The sequence below is a fragment of the Budorcas taxicolor genome, chromosome 14 (genome assembly GCF_023091745.1).
Source record: "Budorcas taxicolor isolate Tak-1 chromosome 14, Takin1.1, whole genome shotgun sequence".
Lineage (NCBI taxonomy): Eukaryota > Metazoa > Chordata > Mammalia > Artiodactyla > Bovidae > Budorcas > Budorcas taxicolor.
In genome coordinates, this window is record NC_068923.1 from 21,659,697 (window position 1) to 21,683,395 (window position 23,699).

A 23,699-nucleotide genomic window follows, 5' to 3' on the forward strand; every position below is an offset into this window, starting at 1 on the left:
TCTTTTTGTTTTTTTTAACTGAAAAAAAAAATTCGTTGGAGTATAGTTGATTTGCAGGACGTCCCAGGTGGCACAGTGTTAAAGAATCCGCCTGCCAATGCAAGAGATGCTAGAGACGCAGCTTCAATCCCTAGTTTGGCAAGATACCCTAGAGAAGGAAGTGGCAACCCACTCCAGTATTCTTGCCTTGGAAATCCCATGGACATAGGAACCTGGTGGGCTATAGTCCATGGGGTCTCAAAGAGTCAGAAATGATTGAGCAACTAAGCACAGATGATTTATAGTATTGTGTTGGGGCTTCCCTGGTGGCGTAGATGGTAAAGATTCTGTCTGTATTGCAGGAGACCCGGGTTCGATTCTTGGGTTGGAAAGATCCCCTGGAGAAGGGAATGGCTACCCACTCCAGTGTTCTTGCCTGGAGAATCCCATGGCAAGAGGAGCCTGGTGGGCTACAGTCCATGCGGCCGCAGAGAGTCAGACACGACTGAGTGACTTAGTGTCTGCTGTACAGCACAGTGATTCAGTTATACATCTACATCTGTTCATTGTATTTCAGATTATTCTATTTTACTTTAAACTATTTATTTTGTACCGGGGTATAGCTGATTAACAATGTCGTGATAGTTTCAGGTGGACAGTACATGTATCCACCGATTTATCCTAAATCATTACTCTTTCTCAGAGAGGAAGAGAAGGGACACCCAGAGATATAACATACACGTTATAAACTTAGTAAAGCAGCAGATGAAGACAAAGGTCTGTCGGCATATCTTTGCTTGGCCAGATTGAAAGAGTTAGGGTGACCCAGTGGCTCTTAGCTCCTGATGGGGACATTTTAAAAATATTCTGAAACCCTGACTCCACTCCCAGGAAGTTTTATTCAGTTGACCTAGAGTTTAAGGTGCCGGGTCTTTGTTCCCCAAAGTCACCATGCGATTCCAGCCTTTGGCTTGGTGAAGGGTGGGATAGGTCTGGCTCCTGTCTGCCTCCTGTGGTTGGGGGTCTCCTCGGCCCTCCAGAGTACACGCCCTTCATCCCAAGGCTGAGTTGGCAAAGCAGGGATGGGGGGTGGGGGTGCCTGGCTGGTCCTCCTTCCTCTGGAGTCAGCTTCCTGCACGTGGGGGCCTCCTGAGTAAGTGTGGGCATGGAGCTCTGGGGAGGCAGAGCCAGCCTAGAAATGGGAGATGATTGGGAAGGAGAACTGCGTTCAGAGTGACGTGGTGGATAGGGTTGCTGCTGGTTGAGAGGAAGGAGCCAGGCGGGGAAGTGGCTTCGTGTGGGACTGGGGGTTGGACCACTTGTGTTGCCGTTGGAAAGGTGGGCACAGTGGGAGCAAGAGATCCCTTCCGGGCCCTGCTGAGGAGCTGGTGATGGGAGCCTCTGTTGCTTCCTGCATCCGGCAGAGGGGACTCCCTCGCCCTGAAGTCAGACCCAGGCGGCCGGCAGACTCCCTGCTGTTGTTGTTGCTCAGTCCTCAGTTGCGTCTGACTCTTTGGGCCTCTGAGGACTGCAGCATGCCAGGCTTCCCTGTCCTCCACTGTCTCCCGGAGCTTGCGCAAACTCATGTCCATCGAGTCGGCCGTCCAGCCATCTCGCCCTCTGTTGCCCCCTTCTCCTCCTGCCCTCAGTTTTCCCCAGCCTCAGGGTCTTTTCCAGTGAGTCGGCTCTTTGTGTCAGGTGGAGCAGGCTCCCTAACCGCCCCAGTGTGAGCCCTCACACCATCACCCTCCAGCGCACCTGCTGTCGTGGGCCAGTTTGGAACAGAGGGGAGCTCCTTCAGCCCTCTGTCGGCAAAGTTTGTGGTCCCAGAGGATGTGTGAATTGAGGCGTCTCGTGCCTTGAACTCCCCAGGCCTCCTTTCCTGATGCTGAATTAGCACACTGTGTCCACCCCGTCAGGGTAGTATGTTTTCTCCACGTTGTGTCCCGGGCACCTCTTGGGGAGAGAAGTTAAGAGGGGGTTTCCGTAAGATCAGGAACACTTCCCGGCAGGGCTGCCAGGGAACCTCCTTTGAAACCCTTTGAGCTCCAAGTCCCTGTTCATCTATGAAACCAAGTCACTTTTCTCTTAGCTTCAGTGATATTGATCATCTTTATACAAAGGAAATCATAGCAACCTTAGCGATTTGTTGTAAAGATTAAATGAGCCTATGTGCTGTGCTCAGTCGTTCAGCCGTGTCTGACTCTTTGTGACCCCGTGGACTGTAGCCCACCAGGCTCCTCTGCCCATGGAATTTTCCAGGCAAGAATACTGGAGCAGGTTGCCCTTTTCCTGCTCCAGGGGGTCTTCCTGACTCAGGGACCAAACCTGCATCTCTTACGTCTCCTGCATTGGCAGGCGGAATTCTTTAGCACCGCGCCACCTGGGAAGCCAAATGAGTTTACAGTGCTCATCTAATGCTCGATGTGGGACCTGGGACATAGGAAGCAGTTTGTAAAGGGCCACTTTACAAAGCAGAGGGTTTGGGGGGATTAGGATGGAGAGCACCCTTGCTCGGAGGAACAGGCTGATGCACTGTGGGAGCACCTGGAACAGGGGCCACGGAGGGACTAGGCTGAGGAGTCTGGGTGCACAAGGCAGGTTGTCACACCGTCCCTGCCCTTCAAGCGTGTTCCAGTTTGCACTGTTTATTTCTGCCGGGGTCTGAGCTCTCGCTAACCACCTCTGTGTGCCTTCTCCCAAGGTACATGTATCCCTCCATGGACCAGTTGGCTGAAATGCTCCCTGGAGTCCTGCAGCAGTTTGGGTAAGAGCTTGCAGAGAAAGGTGACCTCGAGCTTCTGTCTCTCCTGGGGCCTTGATCTGGCCCCACCACTGAACTCTAGGTGAATGTCTAAAGATAGGGAAGAAATCAGCTTGTCACACTCTGCAGACAGTGTCTTTCTCACAGTCTCTTTACTCCGATGTGCTTCTTGCAAGTCGGGCTCTTCTCCCTGAGGAATCCACCCCATGATGGCAGCCACTCAACCCACCCTTTCCTCACTTCTCTTCTCTTATTGCTTTTTCTTTCCCATGGAATGTTCTGGAATGGGTTGCAGGCCCTTATTTCTTCAGTGCTCATTTCCTTCTTCCTTGAGCCTTTCATGTGATGATAACACCTCAGAGTTCTTGCCCAGTTCACTTGCCTTCCAAATTTTAGAACCCAAAATTCAGCTGAAGGGTGGGGAGAGGCAGTCCAGGGACTCGGCCTTCCCGTAAATGACCATCAGGCGCTGTCTGAGCCTGGCCGTGGTCAGGAGCAGAGTGAAGGGAGGGGAGGAGTCTTCCCGAGGTTGTGGTCTTCTGTGAGGCCACAGAGTGCATGGCATCACAGGCCCTCCAGGGCACGTAAGGCGGCGTGGTGCCAGCCACCCTCAGGAATGCCCAGGACAAACGCTGGGAGAGATGGGGCTCCTCAGGGCAGGGGGCGAGGACAGCACGGCCTCACATCGCTCCCCTGCCTGGGATGTGAATTTTTATTTCTGCTTCTAGGCTGAAGAGCATCATTGGAATGGGAACTGGAGCAGGTGCCTACATCCTCACTCGCTTTGCTGTGAGTTTTCTTGTTTTAACTTGTTATTTTGTGTTGGAGTATAGTGTGTTAGTTGCTCAGTCGTGCCCGACTTTTTGCAATATCATGGACTATAGCCCCTGCCAGGCTCCTCTGTCCAGGGATTTTCCAGGCAAGAGTACTGGAGTGGGTAGCCATCCCCTTCTCCAGGGGAACTTCCCACATTGCAGGCAGATTCTTTACCATCTGAGCCACTCGGGAAGCCCCTGTTGGAGTATAGCTGATTAACAATGTTGTAATAGTTTCAGGTGAACAGCCGAAGCGACTCAGCCATACACACACAGGTATCCATTCTTCCCCAAACTCCCCTCCCATCCAGGCTGCCATATAATGTTGAGCAGGGTTCCATGTGCTGTGCAGTAGGTCCTTGTTGGTTAACAAGAAACATTTTTAAAAAATATGTTTTAAATAAAATTAATTCAAGATTAAGGCAGAAAATTGGAAAAACTACAAATAAAGAAAAAAATCACAAAGGGGAAAAAGAAATGAACCATAATTCCATTTCCCAAGGGAGAACCACAGTTCACATGGGGCTGTGTGGTCCAAAGTTCTGTATGCCCGTGGCATGTGAGGGCTGTGCCCCTAGGTACACAGCAGTGGCCCTTTCCCCTTCACTGAAGTGCCTCACTAGACAGATGCTTTATCATCGTCCTGACTGTGACCAGGGCCTCACATCACTGAGTGTTGCGTTGTGGCCCTTCTTTGTGACAGCTGCACAGGTTTTGTAGTCAGGAGAGTCTTGGACCCTGACTGATGCTTAACTAATCAGAGATGCGCGTGTTGGCATGATGAACGTCACTGACATTACTCGGGGTCCACATCGGGGCTCTCAGGTCCTTTGTATCCTGACCAGACATTGTATTCAACCATATGTAATCTGATGGCCTATTATTTGCTGGACTTTCTAGAGGTTAGGAATGCTAGCATGAATACAAAATGGTCTGGCTGTCTAGGCTCTGAGCCCACAAAATACAGGCTCAACTCTATTTTAGATTTCTATCTCTGAGAAGTAAGGGGATTCTTACTGATTCCTGAAGAGCTGAGTACCTTATCTGATTTATGACATCCGTGGTGTGATGCGCCCATTTCACAGCTGGGGAAGCTGAGGGGCAGCGGGGTGAAGTGACTTGTCCCAGGCAGGTCTGCCAAGTCTGTGTGCTTCGACTCCTACAGTTTCCTCTTTGCACTCTCTCAGAAGTCCCATGCAGTGTCTGCTATGCTGGAACCTCAGTTTTGGAAGTTGGGGGGCACATCCAGAGCATCAGCCTGCTCTGGGGGTCCACACGGACCCTCTTGGACTTTTCTCTGTCTTTAGTTTGATTTTAAAGTTCACAGTCTCTCCTGTGGCTGGGTTGTCTCTCTCACCTTGTGCCTTGAATTGCAGCTCAACAACCCCGAGATGGTGGAGGGCCTTGTGCTCATCAATGTGAACCCATGTGCGGAAGGCTGGATGGACTGGGCCGCCTCCAAGGTGAGCCTGGGGGCCTGGGTCAGCCAGGGGTATCCCAGCCTGCAGAGGGGCAGGTGTGCCCAACTCTACCTGGAGGGCAGACTGCAAGGAACCTCTCCTTGCACCCCCCTCCACCATCCCCAGCAAAGAAGGCTGCTTTCCTCTGCTTGGCTTTGAATAGTGAACATGATCTCAGCCATGTGCCATTCGGATTTCAACAAGACACTACTGTCCAAGTCAATAATACCAGTGGGATGTGGGTCTCCAGCCAGCTTTGATAAGGAGAGCCTGGGTTAAGATGTATCTACTGGGGACGTAGCATATGTTGGGTTTATATTAAGATGCTGAGCCTAAAAAGACAAACAAAACAAAAGACAAATGTCTGCCACCCCAGTCACCCACATATGATTAATTAAAATATATATATTTTTTATGCCACTTAGTTTTACGCCAATAATAATTAGCTAACATGTGTTGAGTGTTTATCAGGTTCTCTTTCTATGCTCTGTGGCTATATCTGCATGACCTCATTCAATCCTCAGTCACCCCAGGAGTGGGGATTGTTGTGTCCATCTTATGGAGGAGGAAACTGAGGGTTGCAGGGTTAGGATGTTGTCCAGGGTTGCACAGAGCCAGGCAGTGAGAGAACTGGGGCCGAAGAGGACCCCTTGGACTCTGGGGTCCTCGGATCACCCCTGAGCTGGGCTCACCGCGGGCCCTGCCTCCATCAGCAGGTGCCAGGTGCCCACCTGGAGCCAAGCTCCACAGGGCAGGAAACGCAGAGAGAACAGGCACATCCCTGCCCAGGCAAGGGCCCTTGCTGTCTCGGGAAGCTCAGCTCTGGCTGCTTCCTTGTTTATCTTTTAAAAATGATCATTGTTTTTTTTTTTTTTTTTTTCATAAAGGCCCCAGTATTTGCCAAGGAGAAGGGGAAACTCTTCCAATGGAAACAGGACAAAGACTTTCAAGCCGGGGTTATCCTGGCTTCTCATTTGGAAAGTGTGTTTTTGCCAAGCTTGGGGTGGCTGTTGGGGACAGGGAGTGTGAAGGGGTCGTGCCCCTCCACAACCTCCCACCCCACCCTGGCCACTCTGATATTTCATTTCTTCCTGGAACATTCTGCCAGGACACGGGAGCCCTTTCCTCCCTCTGGCATGATATTCAGGAGCGGAACACACTCCCTGTTTTTTATTTTGTTTTCCAGCAAAGGGAGTGACATTGCAGTGGGCCGGTTTGGCTTCTTGGTAGCTGTCCTGTGCCAGACGTGGGGCTGGGCCATTGACCATTGGCTGATGTGGGCCTGAGTGCTTTTTGTGGGTTCTACTGTTTGCGCTGTATCTTTTCTTCTCAGCTGCAGCCCTGGTAGAAGAAGACCTCTCTCCCGGGGGTCTAGTGTGTGTCAGACACTGGGGTCAGATCCTGGGACATGTGTAGTTGCCTCGTGTAACCCTCGCCTTGGCCTCATGACTCTGAGCTTCCCGGTACCCTGGTTATGATGAGAGGTCTGAGGTCCAGCGGCTTTGTGATGCGACCCCCAAACCCAGGGTCACACAGCTAGGAGAACACCCAGGTCTAGAGCTTCTCTCCCCTACCAGTCCCTGCCTGACACTGAAGTTGGTCAACACACATTTATGGAGCTCCTACTGTATACTTAGCATTTATACCTAGCTGAATATACAGCTCCATAAATGCTGTATACCCAGCATTTATGGAGCGCCTATTGTATACTTAGCACTTACGGAGTTCTTGCTGTATGCCTAGCATTTGTAGAACTCTAGCTTTGTCAGTGGGAGCAGGTAAAGAAGAGAAGGTCAGAATATTCAGAGAGGAAACTAGCTTGAGAGGGAAAAATCTGGAGGATGACACAGAAAGGATAGTTGGGCATAAACGGATCCTGTCGTATAGACCAGCAACTCAGTGTGTGTTTGGAAGCAACAGAGAACACCCTACTCTGCACCCCCCGCCACCTCTTGCTGAGGACTTGGTGAGTTGTGGCCTGGTGAATGCTGGGAACTTGTGAGATCTTTGTTCAGACACATTTTCTGCACATCTCCTGTGCCCCGGGCTCTGAGAGTAAGGAACGGATGGAGGGCCAGGCCACGTCTGCCAGGGCTCCAGGCCCCATAGGTAACTGGAGACGGGTGACCACCTTCCATCACGGGGGTGACCCCAGATTTGGATGCGGGGGAGCCCATGCCGCTGCTCCGCCCCAGGGCAGTGGGGTTTGCTGACCCTGTCTGGCTGCTGCGACAAATGCCTGCGATCTAATCCTGCCCACTTCTGTCCTCCCAGATCTCTGGATGGACCCAAGCCCTTCCAGACATGGTGGTGTCGCACCTCTTCGGGAAGGTGAGCATGTGACCTGGCATTCTGTTGTTCAGTCATGTGCTGCCCCGTGCAGAGGGCGCCGAGCGAGGGGACGACCCCCCAACCCTCCCCAAACAGCGAGTCGTGACTCATCCACAGTCGTCAGGTCATTCCTTCTCTCTTCCTCTCCCTTCAACAGAAGTTTTTTTAAACAGCTTTATTGAAGTACAGCACATATTGAAACTATAAAATGTGACAGATTTTGGCATTCGTATATACCGGTAAAAACCATCACTGAAGCCCAGGTGACTAACAACACAGCTTTCCCCCAGGACCTCCCCGGGGACACCTTCTCTTGGTTTTCCTCTGACCCTCTTTGGGTCGCTGCAGACTCGCCAGAATTCCCTAGTTTTATGTAAACAGCATCACACTGTATGGGCTCCTTAATTTTTCAATCTGGCTCCTTTCAGTCCACTTAATTATTTTGCGATCCATCTGTGTTGATGGGCATATTGAGAGTTCATCCCTTTGTTGTGCTGAGTGGTGTTCTGTGGTGTGGGTGGACCAGAGGTTGCGTCTCCATTCACCAATTGATGGACGTTGGGTTCTTTTTAGTTTTGGGCTATGACAAAGCCAACAGCAAGCACATCTATGGACTGTGTTAGCCTCAGTCCCAAGGGACTCTGTGATTCGTGAGAGAAAGACGTTTTATTCCCAGTTATGGATATATATATATATATATATATATACGTTCCCCCCCAGTGGTGGATGAGGAAACTGAGACCAGAGAGGTTGAGTGACCTGTGTGAGGTCTCACAGCCAGCGAGAGGGGATGAAATTGGAGCCCATGAGTCTGGCTCCAACGTGGGTTCCCGTAACCGATGCAGGATGCTGGCCACCTGTGCCTCCGCTGGTACCTGGCTCTCAGATGGGCTGTTGTGCACTGAGGCTGGTCTGAGCCAAGCCCCTGGTGACACGGGAGTGGTGCATGGTTCTGCCTTGTCCCCCGGCCAGCGTAGCCTCTGCCTCTGGCCTTGTTCCTCCTGCTGAGGGAGAGGGCCGGATGTGGGTCTGAAGTGCCCCTCGTTGCCTGTCCAGCCTGGAGTGATGTGCTCTGTCCCCTGTGTGTGGCCTACACACCACTGCCTGCTCCGCGGCTGGAGAGCGTGACCTTATGACACCCGGGGAAGCAGATGTTTGCTGGGCTGCTGCAGTGTGCGTTGTGTTGGTCCTCGTGTTCGTTGGTGTGGCTGCTGTAGCAAAGCACCGCAAGCTGGATATCTTAAAACAACAGACATATATTCTCTCTCACTTCTGAGGCCAGGAGTCTGAAATCAAGTGTCAGCTGGGACTCAGTCCTCCAATGGGACTAGGGGAAGGTCCTTCCTTGCTTCTTCCGGCTTCCGGTAGCTTCAGCATTCCTTGGCAGGTAGTCCCTCACTCCAGTCTCTGCCTCCATCTCTGCACAGCTTTCTCTGTATCTGTTTCAAATCTCCCTCTTTCTCTTACAAGGACGCTGGTTCTAAATCTCTGGATTTAGAACCTACCGGGATAATGCAAGATGACCTCATCTCTGGATCCTTAACTTAATTACATTTGCAAAAACCTTTTTTTCCAAATAAGTTAACTTCACAAGGTCCAGGAATGTGATGTGAATACATCACTGGGACAACCTTTCAGACTGCCAAAGTCCTGTTTTTTTATATTTCAGTTTCCATTACATTTCTCCACCCTGAGTGTATAATGTGCACCTCATAGGAATACAGGAAAGATCAGAGCCACTGTCTGTATTTTCTTGGAAGGGGGGTGTCAAGTATAGAGTGAGAACTTTGCCTGACTGTACCTGAAATTACTTGGGGTGTCTGTTGGTGCCCCCAACTTACTGCAGTTGTTTTGATCTGTAACCCCAGCACAGTTCCTCAGAGTGTGACTTTCCTGATTTCTTTCTGGGAAAACAGCTAGTTGGTCCCTGTTGCTTCAGTAATCGTGGACTGTCTTGACACAGCCTTGGGCCGACACTGGCCACTGTTTGCTCCCTCCCACTCTTGATCTGGTTGTCGTCAATTACATTAGGCCCTTTCATGAAATTGCAGCATCCTCTATTGTACAAATGAGAAACAGAACAAGCTCATAACTTGTTTGTCTCAAATCACATTCAGAAAGGAACCAGGGAGAGAGAAGGCTGAGGTCGGCCTTCTGCAAAGGTCTGGTTGGCCCTCTTGGGAATCAAGATTGAGCTTCTTTCCGGCAACTTCCCATTGCATGGGTTAGTTTTGTTTTGCAAACATGAAAAACTTCTTTTCATCTATTTCCATTAAAAAGAAAATAATGGTAATTGCTAAAGTCACATCAGTGTTTACAATGGGCTTCCTAGACAGCCCAACCTTTATTAAAATCCTACAATTTGCTGAAGTAGGTGATGTCACTCCCACTCTTTTTTTTTTTTTTAATTATTAAAGGAAACTGAGGCTCAGAGAGGTAAAACGCTTGTACAATAAAAGGACAGTGATGGAGCCAAGTTCAGACCCAGAAGGACTGAGTTCAGATCAGAACTCCCAAAATCTGAGCCCAGAAAGGCATGCTTGCCCCTCCAGCTTTGTGATCACTCTCCTAGCAGTTGATACTCAGACATCAGTCTGCTTCTGGGTACAGCTTCTACTTTCACAAAGCTTCCCTCAGGCCCATAGCAGGCCTATGGATTAGGCGTTGCCATCTTCACTTTGTACCTGAATAAGATGAAGAACGGCGAGGGTAGTGACCAGCCAGCACCATGGTTTCCACAAACGACCTTCTCCTCTCTCTACGCAGGAGGAAATGCAGAATAACGTGGAGGTAATCCACACCTACCGCCACCACATCGTGAACGACATGAACCCGGGCAACTTGCACCTGTTCATCAACGCCTACAACAGGTACCCGGTGCTGTCCAGCCACACGATGGCCGCTTTTGTAGGTCCAGAACTAAGATGGGGCAAGGGAGCGGGGAGCATAAAGTTAATACCAGCCCTGGAGCATATAGATGAACAGGACAAGGGTTCCCAGTAAGGGCTCCGGGAAGTCAGGTGCCTCCCGGAGTTTTGAGTATTGATCCTTTGCAAGGGGGCTTCCCAGGTGGCACGTTGGTAAAGAATCCACCTTGCCAGTACAGGAGACACAGAAGACGCAGGTTCGATCCCTGGGTTGGGACGATCCCCTGGAGTAGGAAATGGCAGCCCACTCCAATATTCTTGCCTGGAGAATCCCATGGACAATGGAGCCCGGCCGGCTACAGTCCATGGGGTTGCAAAGAGCGGACATGACTTAGTGAGCACATGTGTACTTTGCAAGGAGCTTAACTCCACTCCAGATCACCAGGGGTACAAGCACGAGTGACATGCAGTCACATGGCAAATGATTTGCACATGGATTTATGTATGTGCCTGTGCTGAGGCTGACCCTAAGAAGGACCAGAGGTGAGGAGAGCTGAGAGGGACATGGAGAAGAATCCAGAAAGGCTACTGGGAGGTGAGGGACTCATTTCAAGGGTAAGGAGCAACTGAGCCTGGCTTTTGGCAAGGGTGCAGCCCTCTCAAGCATGCCTGGGTGACAGTCTGGGGCTCAGCTAGGGAAGGGGACAGCTTGGGGCCACTGATGTTGGCCAAAGGTTCTAGAATCCCCGAGGAACTCAGTCTGCCACTCCACAGAGGGGTCAGGGATGAGCCTCCTGGGCTCTGTGTCTCCTCACATGTTAATAACTCAACTTTACAAAGGGCATTTGTGTCCCTTCCCACCTACCTTCCTCCCAGCCTCTCAGTGATGGAGGGCCAGGTAATACTTGCAGCGAGTAGCTGAAGACACGGAGGCTGAGCACCCTTTCATTCAGCAGACACTAGCGAGGACTGGGGTGGGCAGGCTTTTGACTGGGCGGTGGGCACTGAGGAGACCAGCAGCAGCTCCCGCAGCCCCACACGCTGCAAGAAAGAACTGATGCCTCCTAAACTCCATGATGAGGGTGCCCTCACCGTCATCTCCTGCTGGGGAAGCGAGGGCCCAGAGAGGTTCAGCACCCTGCCTGAGGCCACACAGCTAGCAAGCAGAGGAGCCTGATTTGAATCCAGCCAGACCAGCTCCGGGCTGAGCGCTGGGAAAGGGTGTCTCATGCTGGGAGGTGCCAGGCAGGGAGAGGCTGGTGGCCATCTGTACAGTGAGAAACCATAGGAGCATTAGGAGGGAGTGAAAGGGTCAGGTCTGAGTTCTAAAGAGATGGTTTGGTTACTATGTAGAGGACTCCGAGTTAGGCGTGAGAGTAAGACTCAGACTAAAAGAAGAGCCTCGACAGCATTTGGGAGGTGAAGGCTGTGGCTTGGGGGACAGGTGGGAATGAGGAAGCCTCCACAGAAGGATGTGATTTGTGCATAAAAGGAAAAAAAAAACAAAACCCAGAGGACAATAAGGTGGAGTCCACAGGAAATGTATGCGTCCTGCTGCCCCTGAAGCCAGTTCTGTGGACCCAGAGGGGCTGGGGTGGGACCCCACACAGCTTGGGATGTGGGTGGCTGTTTGCCAGAGGGGCCAGTGCAGGACTCCGGGGGTTGCCTGGGTGGAAGGGGGCTTCCTCCAGCGGAGGGTACGCTGTTACAACAGTGCATCTGTTTGTTGTCTGCAGCCGGCGGGACCTGGAGATCGAGCGGCCGATGCCTGGAGCCCACACGGTCACCCTGCAGTGAGTTGCCCTTCCCCTCTGCGCTGTCTCTTTAGCTTTGCTGGCCGGTGCCGGCAGCATCTTAGCCCTGAGCTTGGCAGGACTGCCTGCGTGGTGCTAGGACAGCCCAGTTGGCAAGACCTGGGTGGATTCTAGCCAGGGATTGGGCATGACCCAGCCTCACTCATCTGTTTGTGCAGGAGTTTGGCTTGTAGGGAGTCCCCGAGACCTAGGGTTGGGGGGACCTCAGATCTCAAACAAGGCATGCTAATAACCACACCCGACAGAATTTATGAAACACCTACTCTACGCCCAACCGTTTGAGGCTTTGCTTCACAGAGTCTGGAGACAAATAAGGCACAGGACCCATTTTGAAGTGCTTTATAAAACTAGAAGAAAAAGACAGTCCTGGATATGACCAACTGGATTCCACCAGTAATGACTATGTCTTATTATAGTTCCTTACATGAACCATATTATTTGACACCTGAATTTGGCACAGGCAATTTCCTTAATTAGGTGTGTCCTTTTTATCTTTGTTTTTGAAGACTGGCAAAATCCTACTCATCCTTCCTTGAGGAGTACTTAAAAATAAGATATCAGGGCATAGAAATTCTCTGGCTGAAATTCATACTAGGGTGTAAATGACTACTTACCCATTTTATCCTAAGACTAAAGCAGAGGGTGGAGAAAGAGGGCAGCAAAAGAGAGAAGAGTACAAAATAATTTCTTTCTTTTTTTTCTTTTTCTTTTTTTTTTTTTTAAGAAAACTGGTCCCAGCCTGGCAGGTCTGGGAGCATGAGAATCTTTAAATGAACCTTGTGTTAACTCCCCGTCTCTCCCTGCCCCCAGGTGTCCTGCTCTGTTGGTGGTTGGGGACAGTTCTCCTGCTGTGGATGCTGTGGTATGTAGAAATCACCAGTAGCTTCTGTGCTTAAATCTATGGTCCAGATCTGGTTGACTTTGTATGAAGTCTCTCTGCCCGCCCTCTGCCCTTCCTCTGCTCCCATCAGAGCAAGTGACATCTTCTGGATGCCATATTGGACTTTGGGCAGAGGGCCCAGCCACCAGCTTCCTTCCCTGGTGACTTGGCAGTGGGCCTTCTAACTCGTCTCCCAGGCCCCTTCACCTGCCGAGCTGCCTCCCACTGGCTTGTTTATATGGGCATGCTGCCACTTGAACTCCTGGCCAGGAGACTCTCTGCCCATTTGGGAGTCAGGTGGCACTTTCAGACCTGGTTGGAGCCTTATCAACTGACAGGGCAGAGAGGGACCTGGGGAGCAGAGCTTAGGAAGGGCTCAGTTCACCCCTTAATTCCCACCTGTGATGTTGTAAAGGTAAAACAAGGATTCTATCTTTCCAACGTCACTACAGCTGGGGACATGGGAGACTTAGGGGCTATTGGGAAAAGTCTAGAATTGTGATGTGCTTTGAGAGGTGAGCTAGTCCAGGGTCTGCAAATGTTCATTTAGTAAAGACCTGGGGCATCCAAATGAACCATGCAATCTAGTCCACTGGAAATGACAACCCACTCCAGTATTCTTGCCTGGAGAATTCCATGAACAGAGGAGCCTGGAGGGCTATAGTCCATGGGGTCGAAAAGGGTCAGACACGACGAGCAACTAACACTTAACCTTAAGTCCACTGGACATAATCGTAGGATGTATCAGTAAAGATACATTGCTTACATTAAGAGAGGTGATAATTCTACTTTAGGCACCCTGGACATCACAAGTGAGGATTTTTCCCACTTCTGGATGCACTTTTAAGAGGGTCACTGAGAAACTGAAGAAAGAAACCAGTTTGGTGGATGTGGTTTCATGTGAAGAATAGTTGTCAGGACTGGGGATGTTGACTCTGAAGAATCATTGGCAGCAGCTGGTTAAAGAAGCCCGTTCATTTAGTGACTGTTTCTGTAGCACCTTCTACAGTTTAGCTAATCTTCATCACAACCCTTTGAAAAAGATACTCTCTTTATTTTATTGATGAGGAAACTGAGGCTCAGAGAGGTTAAGTAGCTTGTCCAAGAGCACACAGCTCATGGTAGCAGGGCTAGAATTTAAAGCCATCTGTTTAATGCCACAGCTTGTGTTCTTTCTTCCGTACCAGTAGGAATATTGGAATTTCTAATGATGGTAGCAGAATGGCAAGGAGGGGGTAAAGTTTATGACTTTGGCTTCAGGTAGGAAATTAGACATTTCTTCTTCTTCCCATCCAGGTGGAGTGCAACTCGAAACTAGACCCAACGAAGACCACTCTCCTCAAGGTACAGGGAAAACGATGGGGGATTGCACTTATTCTTTCTTAGAAACACCAAAAATTTTCTGCAGAATTGAGTTGTGCCTGATAATAGTATAACTGGTGGTCAGAAACCACAGAAATGATGACTGTCTGTTCAGCAACACCGACTGAGTGCTGGCTGGTAACCCAAGACTGCAAAGTTGAAGAGATCTATGTATGGGAGTCCAGGAGCTTACGGGCAGCTGGCCAAGGTGCTCTGGAGAGGGATGGACAGGAGTTGTGAGGGCAGGGCCTGATTCTAGACAGACTCTGCCCACTGCACCACCCTGCCCTGCTTCATGGGCCCCTGGAGCTCAATTCCCTTGTCTTGTCACTACATCCTCATTAGGCTGAGGGCCTCCCCGGGTTAGCTGACTTTGACCTTGAGCCTGGACTGCAGGCTGGCCACAACCTTACTCACTCTCACTGGAAGAGAACTTCCAGCTCTGTTTCCCCATCCTCATCCCATCCGCATTTTCCTCCCCAAGTGCTCCAGAGCCCTAGGCTTTGAATAAATCTTCACACGTGCCTGAAATGGCTTTAAGCAGCGATGACTTTGGATGTGGCGATTTAATAGGACCTTCAGAAGCGGCAGCATTTACCGAGGATGACCAACCAGGAGCCTCATCAGACCGGAAGGCTTGAATGTTGCATTTTCCTTCCGAGGGGTCTTTAAAGACCTCGTGTGTATGGGGTCTTGTGCAGTGAACGCTTTCTGGTCAGACAGACCCCGCTCAGGACTTTACAAGCTCCTCCAGTTCTCTCTGGCCCAGTTTCTGCCTCTAAAGTGGGACAGCCATCCCTTCCAGGGTTCTTGAGGGGCAGAGCGAAACCACCTACAGTGCCTACCACAGTGCCTGGCCTGTCATAAGCTGCAAGTAATGGTGCCGAGAAGGCAGAGTTCAGTGCCGACATGGTTAGTGATCAGAGCAGCCTAGCCGAGTGAGGCGGGGGTTTCCCTGCCCACAACCTGCCTAGGTCCCCTCACAGGGCAGGACCCAGGGTAGGCAGCAGGCAGAGTGGATGCCCACTTGCAGCCAGTCCACAGAGTCGGCATGCCCTCCACCTAGGCCTTGCACTGACCGGTTTCCCTGTCTCCCCTAGATGGCAGATTGCGGTGGCCTCCCGCAGATCTCCCAGGTGAGTCACACCTGTCCCCACTCCCCACGTGGAGGGCAGGGGTCTCTGGGACCTGTTACCCCCTTTACCCTCACTGCCTGCTCCCCCCTTGACCCCGCACCGTGACGTCTGATGACACGTTGTAGACCTGTTACCATTTGTAAAAGTGCTTGCACGTCAGGACGTATCGGATCCTCCTGCAGGAGCCTCTGTGGAGCAGATGGCACTGGGTTCAAGGCAGGGAGGGATTTGCTGAGCAGACATAGCTTGGCAGTCATGGACCAGAATCTAGGTGTGCCTGACCCCAAAGACCAAAGGCCGTAGCCGTCGGCTGCCGGAGCCCAAGGCCAGAGCAAGGAGCACAGAGAGGAGATGGGCCAAAGTGTGTGTGTGTGTGCCTGTGTGTGTGTGCCTATGTGTGTGTGCACATGTGTATGTGTGTGTGTGTTCATCCACACATGTATATGCATGTGTGTGTCTGTGGGCACCCACATGTATATATGTATGTGTCTGTGTGCATATGTATGTGTGTACACGCACATGTGTATATGTGTGTGTGCATGCACGTGCGTATATATATGTGCCTGTGGGTGCATGCGTGTGTGTGCATGCGTGCACATGTGTATGTGTGTGCACACATGTGTATATGTACGTGTGTCTTTGTGTGCATGTGTGTGTCTGTGTGTGCATGCAGCAGTAATCAGGCACAAGTGGCCTTGTGTGGCTCTCCTAGCCTCCCTCTCCAGTGTCCCTCTCTGTTTCTACTGGCAAAAAACAAAGTATTTTCACGTTCGTATCTGCTGTTGGGTTTTGCCTATTTAATAGCTGGGAGTAGCCAGAGAAGGATGGGATGATTCAGTTTCAGAGGGAACAGATGGGTTCCCAGTAGAGCCTGTTTAGATGTAAATAAGAGTTAATAGTTGCACACTATTTTATGATGGGCTATTTATCCATGCAGCCTGCTCAACACCCTGCTGAGACAGTGCAACTTAAATTGGCTGAAGAGAAGGGGCACCATTATTCTTTCCTCTCTCCCTCCTTTATTCCTTTCTCTATTTGAAATGAGAAGACTCTAACCCTAGCCATAATTAAAGCATGTTTTATTTTATTTTATTTTGGTGTGAGATCTTAGTTCGCCAACCAGGGATCAAACCTGTGGCCCCTGCAGTGAAAGCGCAGAGTCCTAACCACTGAACCGCCAGACAAGTCCCAAAACACATTTTAAATGTCATGGCAGGAGCTGAACTAGCCCAGCCCCTCAGGAGAGCAGCCCAACAAGAACCAATGGCTCTGTAATCCTGCCTTCTCCTGCCCTTGCAAGTTGGGTGTGTTTACAAAGGGCATTCCCATCCTTCATTCCATTCAATCCCTGCAATAAGCTTTAGAGAGAGGAAGAACGTGCCTTCTACTGCAGCCACAGAAGGGGAATTGAGGCTATCAGACGGCAGAGATTGCCTATGGGCACGCAGGGGACCTGAGTTTGGGCCGAGATCTCGTTTCCAAGCCCATCCTCCTGTTTTGTCTGCCATGTTGAACACAGATGCCCTTGGCTTCCTGCAGCTCCAACTTGCAGCTCTCGTTCTTATCTTATCATCCCGCGACTCCTAGAGGGCACTTTTAGCACAGACTCTTCTTTAAATATCACCTGGCTCTTTGAGAACAGTGGCAGGAGTTGGTGGAGGTGGGCAAGGCCACTCTGATGATGGCTCACCAGTGAAGTGAAAGGGTGTGAGAATAGACCCAGGACATTACATTTGAGAGTTGGAATTGATTAGCCTTCAAATATGACCTTTACCCAAACATCACCGCCTGGTTTAGTTAAACTTTGAGAGTAATTGGTCAAACTGGGTATGTTTGCAGCAGTCCCAACTCATTTTATTTAAAGTAGCCCAGCTGATTAAGAGATTTGTCTGTTCATCCATCCTTCTATCCATCCATCCGTCCTCTCATCCTATCCTTCTTCCTTTCCATTTTTCCTTTCCTTTCATCCTTGCATCCTTCCTTCTTTAAGACCATCCATCCTTCTCTTATTCATCTATCCATCTTCCCTCCTTCTTTCCATCCACGTTTTTTCATTTTCACCTATCCATGTATCCACCATCCTTTCATCCAGCCAGCCACCAGCCTGCCTGCTACTGGGGTGAGAGTAAGCTGCTATGGGATTTGGAAAATCCTGGATTAATGTGCAGGCCCACTAATTAACCAGAAGACCTTGGATGGATTGTTTATCTCTCCAAATCTATTCAGCTATGGAATGTATATGAAGATGGTACTAACCTCATAAAGTCATTGTTCTGGACACATCAGTTTATCCAATGATATATTCTTCACAGAAATCCTCAGTTGCAGGTGTAGCACTCTGCCCATATTATATAGGTGAGAAAGCTGGCTCAGACCGGTCATGTAACTTGACTAAGTTCCTCCAGCTATGTAGTGAATTTGAACGTTCTTCCTGGCCAAAGCTAAGTTTGTTCTCCATAATCATCCCATTCTTTGCTTTCCGTTTGTATTTTTGTCCTGTCAACACGTGGTGTTTCTGTCTTTTGCCAAGCTCTTTAATGAAGGTGACCATAGGCCTGGCTCCCGATGGCCCCGAGTGATCCGGACCTCCGGTGACTGACTGCACTTTTGCTCTTTTCTCTTGCAGCCGGCCAAGCTGGCCGAGGCCTTCAAGTACTTCGTGCAGGGCATGGGATACAGTGAGTATGGCCTTTCCCAGCAGGGGGTGGGCCGAGGGGCAGCGGTGGGAACTGGAAACGGATTGGGCCGAGGATTCTGTGTCACCGTGGGCAGCTTTAGCTTTTCGCACGCCGGGCACGTCCGGGAAGAAGTATTTAGGGGCGTGGAGGGTGGGCCGCAGTGCAGAGCTTCCAGTGTCTCCTCATACCCTAGTGGCTCATTCTCCCTCCATTGGTGAACAGAAGCTGTTTCACACCAGGGAATGTTTTAAGGTGTGGGTGAGGACTAGCCCTCTGAGGACCAAGAAGACAACAGCCCATGAAACCATGAAAATCTTTTTTAATTTTGATTACATGCTTCCCTAAGAGACTTGTGAGGATGGTAATGCTGGTCATGGTGGTGGTGGTGCTGGTGACGTGAGGATGGATGGTGGTGATGATAATGGTGGTGGTGGTGGTGGTGGGTGTGATGGTGGTGACGGTAATGGTGCTGGAAGTGATGATGGTGGTGGTGGTGTGAGGATGGTGCTGGGTGAGATAGTGGTGATGGTGGTGATGATGGTGGTGGTGGTGTGAGGATGGTACCGGGTGAGATAGTGGTGATGGTGGTGATGGTGATGGTGGTGTGAGGATGGTGCCGGGTGAGAGAGTGGTGATGGTGGTGATGATGGTGGTGGTGGTGTGAGGATGGTTCCGGGTGAGATAGTGGTGATGGTGGTGGTGGTGATGAAGAATCATTAAGTCCTTTTTTTTTCTCATTTAACGATCACAATAATCCTAGGAGATACTCTTATCCTCATTTTACAAATGATGAAACTGAGGCTTTGAGAAATTAAGCAAGAAGCAGAGTGGGGATCTGTGACAGTTCTTCGAAAACTGCAAAGCTCTGAGCAAATGGGTGATAAAGTCACGTATAATCAAGGCAGAGCCTGTCTGCTAAATCATTAGATTTGAGAATTTAAGGATAAAGAGCAGCATAACTTAAGAGCCTGCAGCCTCTTTGCGTTATGGTTCCAGTTTATTCTCAGACGCACACAGCCCCTTTTCAGCAATGCAGTCCCATGACTGGGACAGACAACCCTAAGTTCAACCACACTCCTGGGAGCATCCACCGTTGGTACATGTTGGTGTGTCAGCCACGGTTTCAGCCCCTATGTGGTTGGTTTTGCTCTCTCTCTCGGCTGCCTGGATTTCTAATTCGAGTGCCCTTCTTAATTAAGAAGTCTGAATGTCTAGTCACTTCCTTTTTCTTCCCTTTACTTTCCTGAGGCTTAAACTGTTTGCTCATTTAAAATAGTAATGTTATGTTTGGTCTACTGACCGCAGTCTTCAGATTGGCTTCAGCCACATTTAGTTTCTAGCACAGCTGAGAGCAGGCAAGCCTGATTTTCATGCTCCAGGCAGGAGCCATGTCCCAAATAGCCCTCTTCCAACAGAAAACATCTGCCTGTGGGTCTCTGCCCCTCTGGGAAAGTGTGCAGCAAAGGCAGTAACTTGAGAAGGGCTTTGTTTTCCTTGCAGGCATAAACTGCAACTCAGTTGTCTTGAACCTGCCATGGGTTTGGATTTCTGCTTTGAAAGTACATTCTGGGGAGAAAAGAAGTGGGAGGCCGGCCTTGTTTGCCCCCCACCCGCTATGTCGGCTTCTATTTCCAGAAAGCAGCCTGCAGATCATAGGGAAAGACAACAGAAAGAGCTAGAGGCATCCACCAAAGACGAGGGAAGGAATCGTTTATTTCCCGAGTGCCTGCTCACAGCCGCGGGCTAGTGTGCCAAGCCCTTAGCATCCATGACTCCATGCTAGGGTCACCAGAGGCCTGCAGGCTCAGTAAGACCCCAGATGTGAGATCAAGGAACAGGGGGGGCTCAGAGAAAATATGTGAGCAACAGGTGTGGGATTGATCCTGATTTTTTCCTGGATTCAGGAGCTGGCTCTTTAAGAAGATTCAGTATGCAAGGATAAATTCTGTTTGTCAGTGTCTGTGGCAAAGAGCCAACAGAGCCAACTGAGCCAGTACCATTGCCCACTGAGCCAATAACATAACCCCTCCATGCATTTGTACTTATCACTGCCTCAGTGTGTGGCGTCTTTTATTCAAAGTGATCTTGACGAAGAGGCTTCAATCGGCTGATGGAGTAGTTTCCTAGGGTGGCCATAACAAATCTCCATTGCTTACAACGGCGGAAATGTATTCTCTCACAGTATTACAGTTTTAGAGGCTAGAAGTCCAAAACTGAGATGCAGGCAGGGTCATGCTGCCTGTAAGGATTCTCCGAGGAATCAATCCCTCGTCCCAGCTTCTGGTGGTTGCCAGCAGCCCTTAGCTGGTGGCTGCACCACTCTGACCTCTGCCCTGTCTTCACTCAGCTGCTCCCCGCGTGTGCATGTCTTCTTTTAGGAAGAAGCCAGCCATCGCATTAGCGCTCACCCTAACCAGGATGAACTCATCTAGACAGATCTGCAAAGACCCGATTTCCAAATAAGGTTATAGTCAGAGATTCTGGTGCTCATGAACGTGGGAGGGTGCTCTTCAACCCAGCACAGGTGGGGTTCTTCATCCCATCTTCTCAGCCACCTGCCATGTTTAAGGGCATTTTAAGTCCTTCGGAATGGATGGTGCCATTAAGAGTTCCTGGAAGCTCACAGGTTGCCCACAGGAAGAGGTGACAGCTGACCGCTCCGTGTGGCCTCAGTTTCCAGCCTGTGGCGGGGAGGGATTAGCCGGGCCAACTATGAACATCCTCCTGACTCTAGAGACTGTTGACATCACAGGGTGGTGGGCACGCACTTGGGCGCTGATACCCGGAGGTCCATGGTAGTATTCTGATTTTACACATGGGGCCGGGGTCTCAGAGAGGGACACTTTTCGAGTCCCACAGCTGGTAAGCGAGTGGCAGACAGCTGCGATCAAGACTCAGCTGGTGGGTTCATGCCAGGGTGGGGTCCCATCAGTCCTCACCCAGCCTGAGCCTGGCTCTTCACCTCTGCGAGTAGGCACGGAAATGACAGGGGGCCCAGCGGCTGGATGCCTTAAAGACGAACAGGAGCAAAGTTTCCACGGGTAGGCGGGGCACGCGGCAGGCTGCGTCGCTGAGGTGCGAGCGCCTCCGACCTTTGCCCACCCCCTCACTGAGCTCTCTCCTCTCTCCCCAGTGCCCTCCGCCAGCATGACCCGCTTGATGAGGTCTCGCACAGCGTCAGGCTCCAGCGTCACGTCCCTGGAGGGTGCCCGCAGCCGCTCGCACACCAGCGAGGGCGCCCGCAGCCGCTCGCACACCAGCGAGGGCACGCGGCTGGACATCATCCCCAACTCTGGCGGCCCCGGGAGCAGTGCTGGGCCCAACTCCACGGAGGTGTCCTGCTAGGCGGCCTCGGGGCCAGCCAGCCGCCCCTGGACTCTGGGACCGATCGCTGTAGCTGCCCCTCCTCTGGCCCCCCTCCCCACCCCTGCCTGCCAACCGCACGTTAACTCGTAACTCGGTATTAATCCAAAGCTTATTTTTTACAAGTGAGCTCTGGTGACGACACGGTGAGACTGGGTGTTTGTGGGGTCGCCCTTTCTGGTGAGGGTAGGGCGGGGTGGACCAAAGGGAAAGATGCACCTCAGTGCCCCCCTCCCCCAAACGAGGGGCTGAGAGGCCACCCTCCTACTCTCCTTCGGAGACGCCAAACTGCCAGAAACCAGCGCAGAGTAAACACTCGATCTATCCAAGGCTAGCCTGGCCGGAGCATCCTGGCGCAAAGGGACACCTTGTTGGAAGCCCAGCCCGCCTACTTCCCGTTTCCTCTCCAACTAAAGAAAAAACAGACCCAGATTCTGGAAACCAAGCCCTTTCTGATTGGGGAGGGGGAGAGCAGGGAGTGGTGGGGAGCTCTTTAAAAAAAAAAAAAAAAAAAAAGCCAAACAGGAAGCAGGGAGAGAGGTGGAATTGACATGGAGGCTCCGAAGTATTTGGAAAAAGCAAATCTCCATAGTTAACTTGAAGAAATAGATTTTTTTTTACACGTTTGTGCATATATACACTTTTTATGGTTGACGCCTACAAGCCTCTTTTCCTGGCATTTTTTAACGGACAACAAAAGTAGGGGACAAAACCTTCCAGTTTTTCGAAGAAACGGTCTTGGCAGGCATTTGGTATTTGTGTGTTTAAAGCTTTGAATCAGCTGCCTGCCTCCCCCTCCATCGCCCCTACTTCCTACCCCTAATACGTGAACGAGTGGTTATTTCATTCATGGGGAAGACTGTGTAGATTTGTAGTTGTTTTCTCTGAAATGGAGAGAAAGATTGCAAACAGCTGGGCCTGGCCGTGATGTGTCTCCAGGCAGCAGCACTGGGGCAGGGGCGTTGGGGTGGGGTGGCATTTTTGGTGATTAGATGTAAGGAATTCCTTGTGGTTGTGATGGAATCCAGTGCAGTTGTGATTTCAGCCGATCCCATCTGGTTCCCAGGAATCATGTGTGATTAAGTTAAATCCTGCTTCCAATCTTTGACAATGTGGGGGTGAATCTGAACTTGACTGGCCAAAGGTTTCTGACCTGGTGACCTTCCAGAATCTTCAGCTAGGGGGTGTGATTCACATGGGGAGTGGTGGCCCAAAAGATGTACGGAGTCTGAAATGTGTGTTCCATGGGATTTCCTTCTCTCTTCCCTGCCCCTCTAACTTCTCCCTGAGCAGGGTGGCACCACTGACATTTCTGGGCAATGTCAACTTAGCTGTCGAGTTCCTGTACTACTTACTGCCTTTCGATCTCATTTTGGCTAACCATGGATCTTCGTATAGCAAGCTTTGATCAGGATGAATGGAAGAGCGCGCATCAGCCACCAGGGCCTGGTGGTTACTGGGAGGAAGTAGTCAAGCCTTCCAGGCAGTTTGGGGGATCATGACTCAGTTTACCTGTCACCTACCACCTGGGAGGTAGAAATGGCTGAATCAGAACAAGAAGCTGTTATGTACAAGTCTTTGCAGAAGAGTTTCTTAATGAGATATTTGTATTTATTTCCAGACCAATAAATTTGTAACTTTGCAGTGGCTTGTGTCTTTTTCCCCTACCTGAGAGATCATGCATTGAGGTGGGTCTTTCCTTACCTGGGGCTTCCTGCCCACATGCCCCTCACCTTTGGAATTCTTCAGAGCATCACTGTCCAATAAAAATACAATGCGAACCACTGATGTAACTTCAAATGTTCAAGTAGTCACATTAGAAAAGGTAGAAAGAGACAAGTGAAATGAATTTTAATAATACATGTAAGCCAGGATATCCAAAATCTTAACATTTTAACATGGAATCAATATAACAATTAACGAGGTGCCTTGCATTCTTTTCTTCCTACTGAGAAATCCAGGCTATATTTTCACATCACATTCATTCATGTCTGCGCTCAGTTGTGCTCAACTCTTCGAGACTCCATGGACTGTAGCCCACCAGGCTCCTCTGTCCATGGGATTTCCCAGGCAAGAATACTAGAGTGGGGTGCTATTTCCTCCTCCAGGGGATCTTCCCCACCCAGGGATCAAACCCATGTCTCCTGTAGCTCCTGCTTTGGCAGGTGGATTCTTTACCGCTGAGCCCCCTGGGAAACTCATTTTACATCACAGTACATCTCAATTCAGACCAGCCCCATTTCAGGCACT

General features: G+C 50.5%; 1 protein-coding gene across 2 annotated transcripts in view; it reads left to right on the plus strand.

The window, feature by feature from the left end:
• NDRG1 (N-myc downstream regulated 1) overlaps window positions 1-23,093 on the plus strand; it is a 55,436-nt gene extending 32,343 nt beyond the window's left edge. For both annotated transcript variants that reach the window (XM_052651504.1, XM_052651505.1), the window contains exons 6-16: window positions 2,684-2,746; window positions 3,472-3,532; window positions 4,935-5,021; window positions 7,293-7,349; window positions 10,116-10,219; window positions 11,953-12,009; window positions 12,841-12,892; window positions 14,207-14,254; window positions 15,373-15,408; window positions 18,035-18,086; window positions 21,220-23,093. In XM_052651504.1, coding sequence (XP_052507464.1) covers window positions 2,684-2,746; window positions 3,472-3,532; window positions 4,935-5,021; window positions 7,293-7,349; window positions 10,116-10,219; window positions 11,953-12,009; window positions 12,841-12,892; window positions 14,207-14,254; window positions 15,373-15,408; window positions 18,035-18,086; window positions 21,220-21,431 — 829 coding nt within the window. In that variant the 3' untranslated portion in view covers window positions 21,432-23,093. The remainder of the gene's footprint in view (window positions 1-2,683; window positions 2,747-3,471; window positions 3,533-4,934; window positions 5,022-7,292; window positions 7,350-10,115; window positions 10,220-11,952; window positions 12,010-12,840; window positions 12,893-14,206; window positions 14,255-15,372; window positions 15,409-18,034; window positions 18,087-21,219) is intronic.
• Window positions 23,094-23,699: the final 606 nt, after the last annotated feature.